This window comes from Lissotriton vulgaris, chromosome 8 (assembly GCF_964263255.1).
Source record: "Lissotriton vulgaris chromosome 8, aLisVul1.2, whole genome shotgun sequence".
In the NCBI taxonomy this organism is placed as follows: domain Eukaryota; kingdom Metazoa; phylum Chordata; class Amphibia; order Caudata; family Salamandridae; genus Lissotriton; species Lissotriton vulgaris.
This window is the reverse complement of record NC_141696.1, coordinates 1,398,073,910-1,398,092,375: the sequence shown is the minus strand read 5'-3', so window position 1 is coordinate 1,398,092,375 and position 18,466 is coordinate 1,398,073,910. Positions and strand designations below refer to the sequence as shown.

The following is an 18,466-nucleotide window of genomic DNA, read 5'->3' as shown; positions in this document are numbered from 1 at the left end:
TTTTTGGTTTTTAAAACATAAATAAATGGCATTGTCATTTACAATGTCAATAACTTAATCGCTCGCAAATGCGAGACCTATTGCATTTGCACCTACACAGAGCCACACACACAAAGCCACCCACACACACACACATACAGAGCCACCCACACAGAGCCATTCACATAGAGCCACACACACACAGAGCCACCTACACACACAGAGAGCCACCTACACACACACACACACAGAGCCTCCTACACACACACAGAGCCACCCACACATAGAGCCACCTACAAAAAAGCTACCCACACAGACAGAGCCACACACACACACACACACACAGACAGAGCCAGTTCATGACACAGAGCTTATGAGTTAGATCACGGCAAAAACCTTAGTGAAGACTTTCTGTTCACAAAATTTATTTGAGAGGCCCAAAATGTATATAGTATTTCAAGGCATACTTGATCCCAGACTATATGGGTCTGTCCCTATCCAAGGACAGGGCCCCATACTTTAAGATTATTCGATAAATGTTAGTTGAAGAGCCTCAGATTTTGAGGCCTGTGCCTTTCAAACAACACTCTTGCATCCTTAAGTAACACTCAAGGGTGTATTCCAGATGTTAGAGAATGTTATCACAATGGTGCAAATTGTCTGGACTGTGAATGTGACTAAATGTAAACATAACTCACCCCTTTGGTACGACTGAAACAATATTGTTAGAAGGCAAGCGAATCCCAACCAGGGACCCAGCTGTCCCTCCTACCTATGTTTGCGTTTACTATTTCGACTGCTGTTTGGGCCCAGGCGGGTGCCATACGCCGGCAGTGCCTTGGGACGTCACTGTGTTCCTCCAGGGATGTGTTGGGGTATCGCAGGAAGCACAGGCTATGGGGTGTGACCCGCGCCCTACCAGGCACCAGTACCAGTCATTAAAGAGTCACATTGATCTGGATACGACATTCCCTGGCAAGGACCAGCTGCCTTCCAGTCTTGGAAACACCCACCCCATCCATCCCACCCCCTGGCTTTGCATTGGCTGTGAATATTGGGAATCGTTCGTAATCGTGGTATCCAAGCAAACCCTGAAGCTGGAAAAGGCAGCCAGGAACAAGCTGTCCTAATCCGAAGTCACCTCGAGTACCACACGGTTACTCATCAGGGCTTTAGGTAGGATGAAAACATTGTGTGGGAGTGTCTCTAAAGGGGGCTTGCTTTATGTACTTATAGGCGTGGCTTAAAAACCTAAAGCACAATTCAGGGATTCCCTTAGTGTAGCGTCTAAGTGGTGGTATGATTCATCCGAGTTTCTGTTATTGCATCCAGATATAATAACACAAATGACATACACCGAAAACCAGCCTGGGCTCCTAATGGTTGTCTGTTTGCACTGTGGAGAGGCCAAACATTGGATGGCTGTGTATTCTGAACACCTTCTTGGCACACAGACAGGCACTGCTAGAAACTTGCCCTTGCTTGTACCTTAACACCAGCACCCTCTGACGTGGCAGTTATAGAACATAGAAGCGACTCAGCTGGAAGGTATGCGCTATACATACAAAAATAGAACAGACTCCTCTTTTCATTAACGGACCCCTCTCTCATACATGCAATGCAGCTGAGAGAGTAAACCCACCAACCTGGGGGGGTCATGTGAGGGACGGTCTCATCAGATGCAGAGTGGCCCCTCTCTGCATCCTGACCTGCTTGTGAAGTAGAAGGCCAAGATTACTATGGGCAGTCAGAGATGCAGGGTGAGGCAGGGCTTTAAGTGGGAACAAAAATAATGTACACACAAAAACAGGTTTTTAGTCACTAAGACAAAGACATACACACAAAAAGACAGAAACACACACTTAGACAGAGATCCAACACCAAGACAAAGTTGCACATACAGGCAAAAACACACACACAGAAACAGACACACAGACAGAGTTGCAGACACAGACATGCATACACAGAGACAGAAACACAAACAGAAACTGAGATGCACAAACAGATACACTCAGGCACAGACAGAGGCACATAAAACACTCTTACAGATTCGTCAAAGGTGCAGCTAACACGATTTTGCACCACATGATAGTGAACTGCATGTGATTTAATAAATGAAACTGGCAATAACGGACTTCAAGTCTGGCACTCTGAGGGAGGTGCCTTCCGAATAAACTCTGGGGTGAGTGCATGGGCAGTAGGCTAGAGAAGCGATGGCCTCTCTGCACTGCTACCCTTGGCTGAAGTGGGGGGTCGGGACTCTGTAACTCAGTCTTACACATTCAGCTACGTGATTTGCAGCACGGTCAACCTGGGTCACATCCCAGAAACTTTGGACTGGTACAAAAAACTTGACAGTCTACTGGCTTGTGGAATACTGAAAATTCTCACGAATACAGTATATGGAGCAAACTTCTTTCACACTATCTTTGATGTTGGCATTCTAAGAAGTAGACACAAAAAGACATTTTCACAAGTGGGCCACAATCTGTTTGTCCCATTCCGTAGTGCACAAGCAACAAAATAGCGAACAATGATTTGACACATTTTGTTAAGACCTATAGAAATTATCCCCGAAAGTTTTGTGCAGAGCTACTTTGTGTAGGGACCCCTCCGAGTACGCAGTCCTACTTATTCCCGGGGGCCTCCTGAGCAACTCACACTGCCTACAATTGCGTATGGTCTTGGCAGCAATCTTACCCCGATTGTAAATATGCTCTAATGCACACTTCACTGAGGTATTTTACTGCGGGTGTTAAACAGAAGGGAAAATAAAACATTCATTGTGGCGCGCAGAACGCCTGCACACAACTGCTGTGTCCTTCACATGGTACAGAACGGGCGCGACACGCCTAGAAGATAAGGTTCACGGCGCGATGTTAGTAAGTGGCCCCAGACGCCGCACAATGGGAATGGTCGAAGTGCCCATCGGCTGTGAGTACTCTGCACTTCTGCAGCAGCGCTTTACAGCTTTGCTCGTTTGCCTGCCAACGCGCGACCACCCTTACCCCCCACAACGCTACCATCTGTCACTTACCTCTTTACACTAGTCCACACGGCGTCCGCTTCTATTCCTTTTAAACCCATCGAAATAAGTCTGGAAAGTGAAGTGAAATAAATGGAGCGCGTGCCCCGTGCCTCGTCGGACTGGTACAGCAGACACCTAGGTGCAGCCGCGGCCTCCCTGCTCGGCCCTCCCCCTGCTGACACAAGGGTATTGCACGTTTTCACAAACAGGCGTGGACGGAATTGCACAAAACGTTAGCGAAAACGAAACTTTCCGTGGGGCGGAACTTCCGGCTTCGGAAGCCTGCGCACGCGCCCACGGAGAGAAGCCGCGCCCACGGAGAGAAGCAGTGCTGGTGACACGGGGCTCCCATGCCCTAGAGAGAGCCCCGCAGTGGCGGCTGAAGTCCGGAGTGGCGGTAAGTTAGTGGGCGCTCGGTGCACTTGTGTGTGTGTGTGTGTGTGTGTTGTGTGCGCGTGTGTGTATGCGACGGCGGGTTCTCTTTATGTGTACGTGCGTGAGTGCATGGGCGCTCGTGTGTGTGTCTGTGTGTATGCGCATGCGTGTGTGGTGTTTAGAGCTTCCCAGGAGACAGCGACGGGCCACAGCGCGCGTTAGCGTGCACGTGGCAGTTTAAAATCGCCTCCAAGGCGATGCGCGCGTCCAGGTGCTGTCTCCTGGGAAGCAGACCCGGCGACAATAGGTTCTCAGCAAGCACGTGCTTCCGCGCGCTTAGCCGAGACCTAAAAAACAGAGGGGCGCTGGTAAGGCCAAAAGGGACCACAGCAAATTGAATCTGCTTGAGGTCACTGTGAACCACAGGTGTCTGTAGGCAGACAGGATGGGAATGTGCAAGTATGCTTCTTCAAGTATAATGCTACCATGCAGTCTCCAGTGTCCACAGCAGACAGGACTTGAGCAAGTGTAAGCATTTTCTTTTTTTTTCTATATTAAATTCATTAATTACGTTTTCTAGCAGAACATACATTCAATAGGAAAAAAGAAAAAAACAAGTAAACTTCAGAGAGACATTGTATAGTACATATTGTAAAAGGAGTACAGAGGTCAAAGTATTTTATACGATGCCAACGTCATTAGCAGGTTATACATTGACCCAGGCTTCAGTACATGATGCAAAATTGAACACAGTGTGTGTGTGTGTATATATATATGTGTGTATATATATGTATGAAAGTGTGAGCATTTTGAATTTCTCCTTTTTCAGGAAAAAATTAGGGCACAGGTCTAGGATAGGACAAAGGCCTCCGACCTTTTTGGGCACCAGAAAGTAGCAGGAATAACAATAACAACCTACCTCTGATGCCAGCACTCTCTCTAGGGCTTATGTGGCCAAGACAGCTGTCACTTCCAGGCAGAGTAATGAGATGTGGTCCTTCCTCAGCCTGTCGCAAGTAGGTAATTTGGGTAGAGGGGTACACAGTCCTACCTAATTTGTAGGAAACTTATCACAGTCTCTCCCTTCAGCAACAGCTTGGTTAAGTATGTGTTGGGCCTTCAGCAACATCTTGGGAAAGTATGGCTCGGTCCTTCAGCAACAGCTTAGGAAAGTATGGCTCAGACCTCCGCCAGAACATAGCACCTGGCCATTGAGTCGGAGAGCAAGTGGGAGTGTCAGCCCAAAAGACACGCATGGTTTACGGACCGCAGTGCCAGGCTGGTAAAAGAGAACATCTTACCCAAGGTATCCAGCTTTTTGGAGGCCCTGTTCAGGAGAGGGGTAGGGAATACAACAGGATTTACTTTGTAAGGGGACATTTGGACCACCGATTGCTCCGGGGTGGGGTGTGTTGTGAGAAAACTTGGTCCCCTGGGGTGGGAAGTAGGAGGTGGACAACTGAACTGTTCACAGGAGCCTCTGTGTAGGGCTTGGATCAATCCCCAAATATGACAACTGTAAGGGCTTTGTTAAAGAGAAGAAGCAGTTTGGATGGGGTGACTCCCGCCTGAGACACCTCAGTCAAGACATTTGTCGTGACAACCTAATGTGGGCAGCTGAAGGTCTAGGATCTCAGCCACTCTTCTCACCACCACAGAGAATGAGGCTCTCTCCTATGTAGCCATGGTAGGAGGAGAAAACAAGCCAGTATCTGGAGGTGTCCAGTCCCCTGGCATCCGCTACATCTTCACACCAGGTGCCCTCATTGACATCTAGGGACTGGAATTCATCAGGGTCCAGTGACATCTTCCAATCATCTCCCAAGTTCTAGCCCAAAGGATAGGGCAAATGGTCTTTGCTGGGTAGTCGGCCCCCAATAAGCACCGGAGTCGGCATCAGACGATCCCCATCTGGCTCTGTGTCAGTCAGGGGATGAGTATGGGGACTGCGCCGCTGGTGGGTGCCAGCGGCACCTGGGACGTCGGCAGTGGAGCAGATGCCAGGGAAGGTCGATGTAGCTCAACCGAAGCTGCTCTGGATCCATCCATGGATCTAAGGGCCCAACTGCCAATTGGGGAACCCACCGGCAGAAGATCAGTATGGGCCCATCCCGACCCCGCAAGGCTCAAATGTGCTCCAGCGGGGGACTGCACGCCCAAATATGAGGTGCCTGGCCCTATAAAATCCACAATGTTTGGTGGGGGTAGCTCTAGCTCCAGGAAACTCAGAGGTGCAGAGACTGCCCTGGCACAGGGTCAATCACAGAGCCAGGCCTAGAATGCTAAGGCTCATAAATCTCATCGGATGACTGACGGATGAGACAAAGCTGAAGACCTATTCAACTTCTTACTCTTCTTCTATTTGTGGGACTTACCGGAATGCCTGGACGACTTTGATGACTATTGAGGTGGCTTGGCAATGGATCCCGGAACCTTCCTTTTGACAGGGATCGAGAAAGTCGCAGCATCACACGTCGAGCAGCAAGGAGCTTGTGGGACCGCTCCCTCAAGACCTTGGGGTGCATGGCGCGAAGACTAGTGCAGTTCTTGGCATTGTGGTCTCGCTTGAGGCACAAAAGATAAACTAGGTCTGGGTTTGTCACCGTTATCTGTCAGTGACAGGCGCCACTGGGCTTCAATTCAGCCTTCATTGTGGACATCCCTGCCACACCAGGAGACAGTCAAAACATTAATCAACAAAAAGTCGAACAAGAGTCAGTCAAAAAAAGACTGGGGGTAGTAGCTCTTCTGCAAATCTGCCCTGACTGGCGCGGACAGAAAAGAGCGGATGTTAGTGCAATGAGTGGCGCCTATATTGGTCCAGCGCACTTCACTTGCGGCACAGACACCACCTATCGGAGAATACTCATGAAAACATTGTTGGATCCAGTCAGACACCTAAGTGTATATTCTGAGGTAACTAATCTGCAGCTAGAAGGCTCTATCAGATAAAAAAAGTGAATAGCAAAATTCAGAGAACAGCAACTCCAGATTTGTGTCCCAGGTAATGGAACTAGGACCCAACATCAGTGAGCCAGAGCTGCACCTTACAGGCTTGGGGAGGAGTCCTGGGGTGGTGCAAATCTGTGGCACAAGTTAATGGCACCGGAGAGCAATTACAGTTTCTGGATCCAGAATGGCACCTGGAAAATTCTACTATCCGTAGGAAGAAGTGTCTATCAGATATTTTATTTTTGAGTCAGGGGATAAGTTAGCAAGAGAAATGTTTACTAGACAGAAGGGTAGAACTCATCTCCAGGCTTGCAAACCCAAAAACACCTCCGCTGAAAAAAAACACTGCTTTTCCACAACTGTAAGGAAAGGAATATAAGGAAGAGCTCTGTTTGAGGACTGTTTGAGGACTCACTGCACACAAAAGGCATGGGAACTCCGAAGAAGGACTCCAAGAGAGGAGAATTAAACTACCACCGCTGATACACTGTGAACACAAACAACAGACAAAATATATAAAGTATGAAATGTAGTTTTTGATAATTCTGTGTTATCTATACCTAGAACTGTCAGCACGGCATATGAGAATAATTCAAAAGCATGTGAATTTAAAAACAATTGACTCTAGGAGAGCGATGCATCGCTGCAAAACCTCAATTGTCATTTTAAGTCCCATATGTGGAAATCTGCGACATGAATGAAAATACACACTGAGGAATTTCAAAGTCAACATATAAACACATTAAAAGCAAGTGAATGAGAAAAGAACATAAATGCATAGAAAAATAATTTCAGACTTTGTCGTTTGTTTTATAAATTAAAAAAGTTAAGAGTCTGAGGACAAATTATTCAACTGTTTATCATACATAAGACTGCATGACTATAATACAAAGGGCTTATCTTTTTTCTTTTAACGTTACAATATACACAGCAAGTCCGGACTAGATCTTACAATCTGAACACAGGTATATTACCTTTTTCCATGCTGTTTAAGTTTACAATGCACAGAAGTCCTGTAACCAAACTGTGCAGTAAAGCACACAAAACTGGACTGTAACATAACACAGTGTGCAGAATTACTGGGCTTTCTCGTTTTTTTTTAAAGTAAATAATATTTCCTTTAAAGTCTCACATTTTTGGTGCTTGCTAAAGTGTGTCAATGGGCACTGACAAAATGACCCTCATATGTTTTTCAATCTTACATTCTTAGTCCACAGAAAGTACTGGGCCTGTTTGTATATTGCTAATGTTGCTTTAAAATTTTCAAGACATTGTATTTCCGTAACTCATGGATGTAAACATTTCTGAATTCAGTTCAAAAATACTTAACAATTCAATACACGAAGATTATGCACTTGATAAAAATGGGATTTATGACATGTACCGCCTCGTTTATTCAATCTAGGAACAGCAAACGTCCAGACCTCCTCTGAGAGTGTAAAAACAAACTGTTTGTTGCTCATTCCTAGCTGATTTCACGCGGCTTTCCCAGTATATATTCCCTGTGCTGAATAACCAAACTATTGTTTATTATGTCTCAGCTCATCTCCCTATCCCAGTTCAAATAAAAAAATAGTTCTCTGATTACATGTCACTGTTCTAGTTTAGTAATGCCCACCCATAAAAGGCATTACGTTAAGCAACAGCCTAGTCGACTGTGTTGTTTTAAGGCAGCATAACCCTAACCAATGAGGCACCTTTTAAAAACCACCATATCACCTCACATCTCCCAAACTTCAGATTGCCTTTGCTTTAACTCATAGTATTCTTTTGGGCCTGTACATGCTTTCACCTCTTGTGTTACTGGGGAATACACATCGCCGGCTGTTTCCAAATATTCTGAATCTAGCGTCCCTTATAACTTCAGGAGCCTGAACAAAAGCTTATAGTGTAACAGATACGATACTGTTGAATAAGGTCTAATATGTGCAGTACACAGATTGCTATTAATGTATGGCTATGAGTTCAGCAACAGTTCCAGTTTTGTTTAAGCAATAGTACAGCCATAATTTCAACTGACGTTTAAAAATGGTCTAGTTACACCTTGTGTAAAAGTGCAGAACTGCTACATTATTGGTTACAGACATCTATGTGCTATAAAACAGCTTTGGTACAATAAATTATCAAAAAGGAAAATAAATTTTTGTAAAATTCACAGCATAATTGTGAGGCAAAAAAAGCAGTCACATAAAATTCTGCAGTTTTAAAAATGTTCAGAACGAACAGAAGACCTCTTTGTGCAGAAGTAATGGTGGAGATACCACGTGCTGAGAAAAAGCAAAATAAAGTAATAAAAAGCAGGAAGGAACACAGTTGTAGTTATTTCCATCAAACGCAAACCACTACTTCTGCGACCTTCAACCAATAAGGAAGTCAAATTTATGACACACGCAAAGTGACTTTGCAATACCCTACAAACAGTGGGTCACAAAAGTCTATTTTAAAAGAAAGGCCTCTTGAATTACCCATTCTCTGTGTTTTCAGCATTAAGGACCGTCTGCAAAAGCATGTCCAAAAGTGATTGCATCTGAAATGGTAGGCTCTAACTCAAGAGTCCAGATCCATAAGGCCAAAGGTTATACCAAAGACCACCACATAGACCTCCCAACATAGGCAAATATAAACCTGTTGATTGCTTCTCAGTGCAACTTAGTAATGAGACTGGACATGCTCCAGCACTACCTGACTGTGGCCTCTATTTGGCGAGCCCCACGGTATTTCATTTTAGCTGCTGCTTTACTCCTCAGTAGGTTCAGACAAGGAGAGCTCTGATGACCGCCACTTAGCATGCTTGATGTGCCTTCTGCATTCCATTGCAACCGTCCCTTTATACAATAAGAGATGCATTTTGCTTAGGGACCCCTCCAAGACAGTGCTGCCTTTTATTTGCCTGTATTTTGGAGGCTTCCAATCCCCAAATTACACAAAAGGACTCATAGGGCCCATTTTTTGTAAATGTGCAGTTGTATTTTTTTTTTATCTTGTTGGCAACAGGCTATGGATAGTACACATATCTGTGGCTGATTATTACAAACAAAATAAAAAGTGATTAGGCTGTGGAAAGTTAAAATGGGAGAGCAAAAGGAGAGGCACCACCTCCGAGCAATCCAAAACACATGAATTTGGATATGGCTCTTTAAAAAAATAATAAAAATACTTTCACTTAATTGTCTCTTTGAAATCTTTTCAAGTTTAAAAAAATAGTCAGCTTTGCCCTCTTGTAGCGGTTCAGTGTGTTTATCTCCTCCTGATTCAAGCAGCTTTGCACTTGCTCTTTTTGGGAAAACACCACTTCTAAAAACACACACAAACAAACCTAGTTTGAAATCAGTCACGAGCTAGCCACAGGACTTTGCTGAACACAAACTCCTGTCATTGGAGACTCTTCTCTATCAATTCCTTGCCTCATTGTCAGATGTCCTTCAGTTACAAAATGAGCAGGCCCAGTGTTTGCAGGAAACTGGTATGTTGGATGCCCTCCTATGCCAGTCTCTTGGCGTGGATTAGAGTAGACTGTCAAATTAATGTCCAAGGCTCCATTCTGCCCAAAGTCCAAGGCATTAATTGCCACGGGGCGATTCTGGTATGCCTGATTACCTTGATTACCGGTAGAGGAGGAAGATGTAGAGGAAGAAGTAGTTGAGGAAGACAGAGATGTTAAGGAGTGGTGTGTGTGAACCACCTCCATAGAATCCTGGGTAGAGGAGCTACTTGTTGGAGAATTATAGACCCTAGGCCTTGTTCTGCTGCCCAAATGTTGCTGTCCATGGTGATGATGGTGATGGTGGTGATGATGGTGAGAGCTATTTGTTTGGTGATGTAATGCATTCTGTTGTTGAGGAGCTACATGGAAGGTTGTTTCTTGAACTGGATGGGTTTCAACCGTGACTTTTATTGGATCTTCAGTACCAGTCCAACCAACCGGAGGAGGAAACTGTGGCCGCACCTACAATTGAAAACAAATATTTCAGTTTTATTCAAATATGACCAAATAGATAAATATTTTCTGCTGAACAATTTATAATAGAAAGTCTGATAACCGGGAGCAATTGAAAAAGGGAAAACAACTTCCCTCTAACCTCTGCTCGCCACAGCATAAGTCTTCACTGAGTTAATGAACACTGAATAGTTCTGCTTACATACTTCATATCAGAATACTTTACAAGAGAAACTCAACAGCGAGTCCAGTTCTGGTTAGACTGATTAGTTCAGAGCAAAAGAAAATTCAGCTTCGTTAAATACCATTGGGATTGTTTGACAAACACGTATGAAACATCGCAAAGAATAAATGGAATTCACTTTTGTTAAATCATTTAAAGCTTTAAGCAGATTAGTCATACCTCAGTTTGACCAACAGGAGAACGTGCTATTTTCATTTAATCTTTTGTATGATTTTTTTGGGAATGGAGTATAAAACCCATCTGATAAGAGTGGAGCAATACAGGAGACTAATGTATGATGCAATTCAGGGCTTGGTGTTGCTCCTGTGTCTGAAGCACCTTGCAAAAAGACTTTGCCAAATTTTTCAAAATCTAATCATGGGATTATAGACATTTTCATTCATTCATTCAATATACTTTATTTCGGCCACTAGGGCCATAAAAATACACATAAAAACAAATACAATACACATTATAAAACAGACTAGGATAAAACGACAGTATGATTTGTAATAAAACTTCTCAAAAATGGTAAAAAGTTAAACAATTTACAGACCAAAGACATAAAAATATATTCAAAAGCCGTATTAACACCTCTAAGTGCCAGCTAAACTCACAAGGGATATCAACTACGTTGTAAGGGAGATAAAAGCGTTCCCAATGAGTGGCTAAATGACTATGTTGGCCTAATTGCTAGACATTTTACATTTTGGTGCAGCATTAGGATATTGCCGTTGGTTGGAAAATATTGGCAATTCCAACAACCTGCCCTAGCTGAGAAGAAAGGGCAAGTTATGTATAATCCTAGTTCTCCGTCATGGATATTCTATCAGAATCTATTAACATAAGAATCTCTCTGGGCACGATCACAGAAACGCCTTTTCAAAAAAACCCTTAATTTAAATAAATTTAAAAAACACCTATAATTTGAAACTTTTCATGTTCATTATATTACAAAATACAGCGCAATCAGTCAAAGTATACTTTACTAAAAAACACTACCATTTCAGTTTGTTTCAAACTGAAAAAAGGCATCCGGTATAAGCTGTACGGAGTGCAAAACTGATTCTGCCCTTTAATGCATCCTGAAACTGTACATTACCATCATGCCCTGAATATCTAACATTGCAGCCAAAAAAAAGGTTAAACTGGCATAATTAAATTTTTTTTTTAAAATGATGCCAATAACATCTAAAAAGTCAATACTATAAAAAACATTTCACAAACTAGTTTTTCCCCAAATAAAAATAAATGAAAGGCAAGGTAATGCAAGCAAGCGACTAAGGACAGTTTGCCAAAGTGTCACTATTCATTTAAGAAATCTCACTCCTCCAAAATCCCACCATGCTGTGCAGGTGACATTTAGGTTATTTCATTTTAAAGACAAGACAGGATCCTGGGATTCTATGTCCTTGTCTGGAGAAGTGGGAGGGTTGCTTATGACTTTGGGGATTCCTACTAGGAGAGAACACTAAGATTACAGGCAAGTAACATCTGCTGGGGGTCCGAATTAGTGGTCGTAAGCAATGAGCATAATAGCAAAACCATCCAACACAAAAATGGCAAATGAATGAACAAAACATCCAAGCGATATAACCAAATAGCCTATTCAACCTGGGAATCAGCCCTGGATTCATGGCCCCTAATAGAGAGAACTTTAAAGTTTATACAAATATTTCTGTTTGGTAAATAGCAACATACTAAAATACCAGATACCATCCACCCGAAGGTTGATTGTTTAGTAGGGGCTAAAACAAGTCTAACTGGACCATAATTCAAAAATGTCTAAACAAAACTGCAACACTATATCTGATGAGGATGGATTTGGAAATTAGACAATAAAATATTTTAGGATAACTCAGGTGAGTTCTTATCACTGCCTTGTACTTATAGTGCAGGGTGTAAAACTGACATTTGTCTATCAGCCAGATGCGCTGTGTGAGGAGAGGAAGCTCCCATAAAAGTACTCCAGTCTGCGGTCTCACCGACCATACATCCATCCCCACGAGCCGCCTGTCCTATGCTCAAACTGCAGATCTGCAGCCAAACATTCCACAGATAATGCTGAGACCTTACTTGCGGAAGTAATTAGCATTGCTTTTATTACAGAAACTTGGCCTAAACACTTAACCAGCATTAAACCTGCTTACTTCACATGGATACTCTATCTTCAGAATGGATAGACCAAGGTGAATATGGGGAGGTCTTGCTATCATTCACAAAAAGGAAACCCAACTTAACTCCCTAAAGACCGTGAAGTACTCTACTTTTGAATATCTGGGAGTAGAAATTAAAACTAAAGACCCCACTCCCACTCCCACCAAACTCCACACCACCACACATCCGGTAATCGCACTCTTCACCAAGGAACTTACAGCCCTGATGAACAAGTTACTTACCTTCGGTAACGCTTTTTCTGGTAGATACAGTATCTGCCTGTGGATTCCTCACCTTGTGAATATCCCCTTGAGTCAGCAACATTCGGAAATTCTTTTCGTAGCCTCGCGCCGACGTGGACTTGGACGTCATAGAGACACGGCATCGCACGCGACTCCGCGGACGTCACCGACGCCGATAATAGGCCCATGCCGGCATGATGACATTAGTTCCGCCCTTTTTCCCGTGCCTTCGAGGCACACGGACGGACCAATGACAGTAGAAACATACATAGTATACACAGTACACGAAAGTCAAGGTAGCACACACACAGTGTGAAGCAAATGTAAGAAAACATTTGAAATGACATTTTCTTTTAACCATAAAACAAAAAACAATACAGCTTCTCTGGTATAGAAGAGTGGACAACGGGGAGGTGGGTGGGTCAGTGAGGAATCCACAGGCAGATACTGTATCTACCAGAAAAAGCGTTACCGAAGGTAAGTAACTTGTTCTTCTGATAGATACATCTGCCTTGTGGATTCCTCACCTTGTGAATAGAGTCCCACAGCAGTCCCCACTCCAGGAGGAGGGTGTCCACTCTCCTAAACCAGAAGGTCCTGGAGGACAGAGCACGCAAAGTGGCCGTTCCTCCTCACTTCGGTATCCAAGCAGTAATGCTTCGCAAAAGTGTGGAGGGATGACCAAGTTGCGGCTCTACAAATATCCTCTTCAGGAACACCTCTTGACAAGGCAGAGGTTGACGACTTAGCTCTTGTAGAATGAGTCCTTATACCCTCTGGAGAATCCTTACCGGCCAAAGAGTAGCAGATCTTTATACAGAGGATGATCCATTTTGAAAGAGTTCTTTTATGAACCGCCCTTCCTTTCTTGCAGCCAGCGAACCCAATGAAGAGCTGGTCATCCACACGACAGTCTTTAGTTCTGTCCAGGTAAAAGCTCACCGCCCTCCTAGGCTCCAGACGGTGAACCTCTCCTCCTCCTTGGAAAGGTGTGGTAGAGGATAAAAGGTAGGGAGGGTAATGGATTGTCCTAGGTGGAAGGGAGTCACCACCTTAGGGAGAAAAGCAGCCCTGATCCTAAGAACCATTCGTTCAGCATGGATGGTCAAGAAAGGGGGCTTGGAACTAAGAGCTTGAAGCTCACTTACCCTCCTTGCAGAGGTAATTGCAACGAGGAAGACTGTCTTAAAAGTCAAAAGCCTCACAGGACACTTGTGTAAGGGCTCAAAGGGAGCACCCATCAAGTATGTTAAAACAAGATTTAAGTCCCACTGAGGTACAATAAAGGGAGTAGGAGGGAATTTATTTGTTAGACCCTTCAAAAATCTCAAGACCATAGGAGATTTGAAAAGGGACGGCTGGCCCGGCAAACATAGAAATGCCGACAAGGCCGAGAGATAACCCTTGACTGTGGCAACAGCATGCCCTTGCTGCACCAGAGAGAGCTAATTTGAGAATATCAGATAAATGGGCTTTCAAAGGGTCTACAGACATCTCTCCACACCAGTTGACAAATTTAGACCATCTGTAGGAATAAATGGATTTGGTGGAGTCACGGATAGCCGATAAAATGACATCCACCACATCGTGTTGAAGAGAAAAGGAATTCAGGTTGCCCCGTTCAATCTTCAGGCATGAAGGTGTAATGTCTGGAGGTGGGGGTGTAGAACCTGCCCCTCCATCTGAGAGAGGAGGTCTGCCCAGAGAGGGAGACGGAACGGCGGGTGAGAGGAGAGGTGGAGAAGATCTGTGTACCACACCCTTCTTGACCAATCCGGGGCAACCAATATGACTTGGGCCCGGTCTTGGCGAATCTTCCTCAGAACCCGAGGAATCAAAGGTATGGGGGGAAACGCGTAAAGGAGTTGTCTTCCCCAACTCAACTGAAACGCGTACCCCAAGGCTCCTTGCATCGGATACTGGAGAGTGCAAAAAGACGGGCAGTGAGCATTCTTGTGAGTGGCGAACAGATCCACCAGAGGAGTTCCCCACATCTGAAAGATGTCTTGAACTACCTCCGGATGGAGCCTCCACTCGTGGTCGGCCGAGAATTGCCGACAGAGTCTGCACGAACGTTCAGAACTCCGGCCAGATGATTTGCCACCAGACAAATCTGATGGTCCTGAATCCAGGAGCAGAGCCTCCCTGCTGAGACACTGCGACCCCACTCCTCCCTGCTTGTTGATGTACCACATCGCGGTCGTGTTGTCTGTCAGGACTTGGACTGACCGACCACAAAGGGAAGGGAGGAAGGCCTTGAGCGCCAAACGTATCGCCCGCAATTCCAGAAGGTTGATATGAAGTAACCTTTCCTCTGGAGACCAAAGACCCTTGACCTCCAGGTCCCCCAAGTGAGCACCCCACCCTAGAGTGGATGCATCCGTTATTACTGTGGCCACCGGAGGAGGCAGATGAAAAGGCTTCCCTTGAGACAGGTTGCCTTCCACGCCCCACCAAGACAGATCCACTGCAGCTTCTCTGGAGATCTTCACTGACTCCCTGAGATCTCCGTTGTGCTGATACCACTGCCTGCGGAGGCACCACTGGAGTGCCCTCCTGTGCCAGCGTGCATGGTTGACCAACAGAATGCATGAAGCCATAAGACCGAGCAGACGAAGGACCTTCAGGACTGGAACGACCGCTCCATTGAAAAATAAAGGAATCATTTCCTGAATGTAGCGAATCCTTTGAGGAGGTGGGAATGCACGACATACAGTTGTGTCCAGTACAGCACCTATGAACCGGATGCGCTGGGAGGGCACCAGGTGAGACTTGGGTACATTTATCGAAAAACCCAACCTGTACAACAACTGGGTTGTCTCCTGCAGATGCTGGAGTACTCTCTCCGATGAGACTGCTTTGATCAGCCAGTCGACCAAATAGGGGAATACTGGAATCCCCGACCTTCTGAGATGTGCTGCCACCACCGCCATCACCTTGGTGAAGACTCGAGGCGCAGTAGTAATTCCAAAAGGAAGGACCGCAAACTGATAGTGTTGCGACCCCACCGTAAAACGGAGATACTTCCTGTGCGACTTCAGGATTGGGATGTGAAAATACGCATCCTGTAAGTCGAGCGACACCATCCAGTCTTCTTCCAGCAGCGCTTGAAGAACCTGAGCAAGGGTGGGCATCTTGAATTTCTCTTGTTTCAGATAGAGATTCAAGATCCTGAGATCCAGGATTGGATGAAGTCTGCCATCCTTCTTGGGAATCAGGAAAAACCGGGAGTAGCATCTGTGAGAAGTTGGCCAGATATGCAGTGCTCACTATTCTAGTGATCACTATGTATCATACCAAACGCCCCCTATTGATGATTGGTTGTAAGTCAACCTTATAGACCAGCTATCCTAGTAGCATGGACAAGAGCAGTCTTTAGGCTAAACTCTAGAGGGCGTGTTAAGCCAGCTGTTATACCATCACATATACCCCTTGAACACCAAGTGAAAGGACACCACACAAGTTGTTATGAAAATAAAAGGATATTTATTTATAACACAACAGCCCTGGACTCTTTATGAGGACAGGGCGCTAAGCACAATACAAAACTCTTAAAGAAATACTGAAAGTCGCACAATTTACACAAATGCCCGAGGGGCACGAAAAACCATATACTATGGAAGTGGAATGCGAAATTACTAGCAGGTAAGTACTACTCTCAGAGACTTTAGAAACGCTGGGCCTACAATGCTGAACCCTTAGATTAGAAGCAGGATGCCTAGGGACGTCGTGTGCAGAGTGGGAACTCTCACGCGTGATGCGGGACAAAGTCTATGGATGCTAGTAAATGCAAATGTTAGTGTTCTCGGGCGAACCCGACTAGGTAGGTCAAAAACGAAAGTGGATCTAGACACTTAGAGAGTGGATCTACGCTGGAGCACCGTGGTACTCGGTTTACCTAGCCCAGGGGCTGCGGCTGCATAGGGTTAGAGTGTCGTCGGGAATACTCGTTGACGAACCAGGAGCCTGAAGTGGAAGTTGCTGGCAGGCGACCAGTGAAGATGTTCTGGGCTGATCCAAGGACTGGATCAGCGAAGGAGGATACCTGTAAGCAGAGGGGGCCAAGTTCTGAATCACTAGCCAGTGATTAGGTGGGCACCAGGATGGCACCGGACGAGGTCACTCAGCCAGGCGAAGAGGTGACACTGGATTCTGCTGCTGCACGGACCAGGGCGCTGATGTCGACCAGGCTGGAGGTCTGCGAGCTGTCCCACGTCGGATGTCTGCTGCTGGCGATGCTGGATCCGGTGAAGGAGGCAACAAGCCTTGGCTACGGCAAGCCCACGTGGCGACACAAAATGGCGTCTTGAGTGGACCAGGAGGGTCCGAGGAGGTCCCCTTCTGGAGGAGACTAGGGCCAGTCTAGAGGAGCTAGACCAGCAGTGAAGCAAACGTAGGACGTCATCTGGAGGGTCACTAGCCAACGGGCAAGCGACACAGAAGCAAAAGGGCCCCACGCAGATCTGGAGGATGCTGGGGGCTGGACTTCGGTGCTCGTGCTGCTTGGGGTTGGGGCTTCTCTTACCCCAGTGCACCCACTCGAGGGTCCCTCGGTGGTCGTGCTGGTTCAGTGTCGTGCTGGTTCTGATGATCGCCGGGTCCTCTGGTCTCGTCGCACCTACGATTCTCAGCTGGGCTGTAGAGGCAGGTTGAGGTCAGAGAGGGCAGGGAGTCCGGGTCTCGTCGAGCTGGGCAGTCTGGTTCCGGAGGAAGGACGTTTCAGCAAACCGCAAGATACTTAGGTGGTGCCTGCTGCTGCAGGGTGACTACTCCTTAGTCACAAGGGAGAAATCTTGAGAAGAAGTCTTGAGTTCCTTTCGTAGAAAGTTTCAGGATTCAAAGATGATCTAATTCGGAAGGGTCCCGCTCCTACCTTTATTCTAAAGAAAGGGGCTGGTACGCGACTAGGTCCTGCCCATGGGTGGGACCAGGAAGGGGGGTGGTTACACCCCTCTCCCCAGTCCGGACTTTCCCCAGCTCAGGGGCTGGTGTGCCCCTGGAACTGGTTCAAGCCGGCATATGCACAGAGAGCACCGGGGTGCCACTTGCAGTCACCTTCCTCTAAAGCCCTGCCTACCTGGGATACACAAAACCCTGTCTGGGATGGTGCTAGCACCGCCCCTGACAGGAAACCCTTTGTCCAAGCTCTCCTCGCTGGAAGGACTCCCAGCAGCAGGAGGTCAGACTTGTGTCTGTGGTGGCAGCATCCATTTTGTGATGCTGAGGCTCGAGTTAATTTTAACCGGGGTTCACAGTTACATACATGTCGTGTCCCTCTGGAAGGGTGGGATGCTAACCCCGCCGCCAGAATTGGCGAGGGGTTAGTATTCCAATTCGTATGACACCTTACTCGACATGTTTTAATAAAGCGATACCAAAGTTGGCAAATAACCGCGAGGATTATAAGGCACTTAAGAGTATATGGTATGCGTTATCATGGAACAGCTATTAGGACTTAGTTCCGCAAGCTGCAGACGGGCTCAGCTCATGCCAGAGCACCATCTCACATGATTCCAAGCACTCTGCCTTCAGGATTGTCAAGGCCTGCCATAGGAGTGACTGATAGGAATATA

General features: G+C 45.9%; 1 protein-coding gene across 2 annotated transcripts in view; it reads right to left on the bottom strand.

The window, feature by feature from the left end:
* Nucleotides 1–7,174: 7,174 nt before the first annotated feature.
* DYRK1A (dual specificity tyrosine phosphorylation regulated kinase 1A) overlaps nt 7,175–18,466 on the bottom strand; it is a 700,909-nt gene continuing 689,617 nt past the window's right edge. For both annotated transcript variants that reach the window (XM_086935409.1, XM_086935410.1), the window contains exon 13: nt 7,175–10,280. In XM_086935409.1, coding sequence (XP_086791535.1) covers nt 9,666–10,280 — 615 coding nt within the window. In that variant the 3' untranslated portion in view covers nt 7,175–9,665. The remainder of the gene's footprint in view (nt 10,281–18,466) is intronic.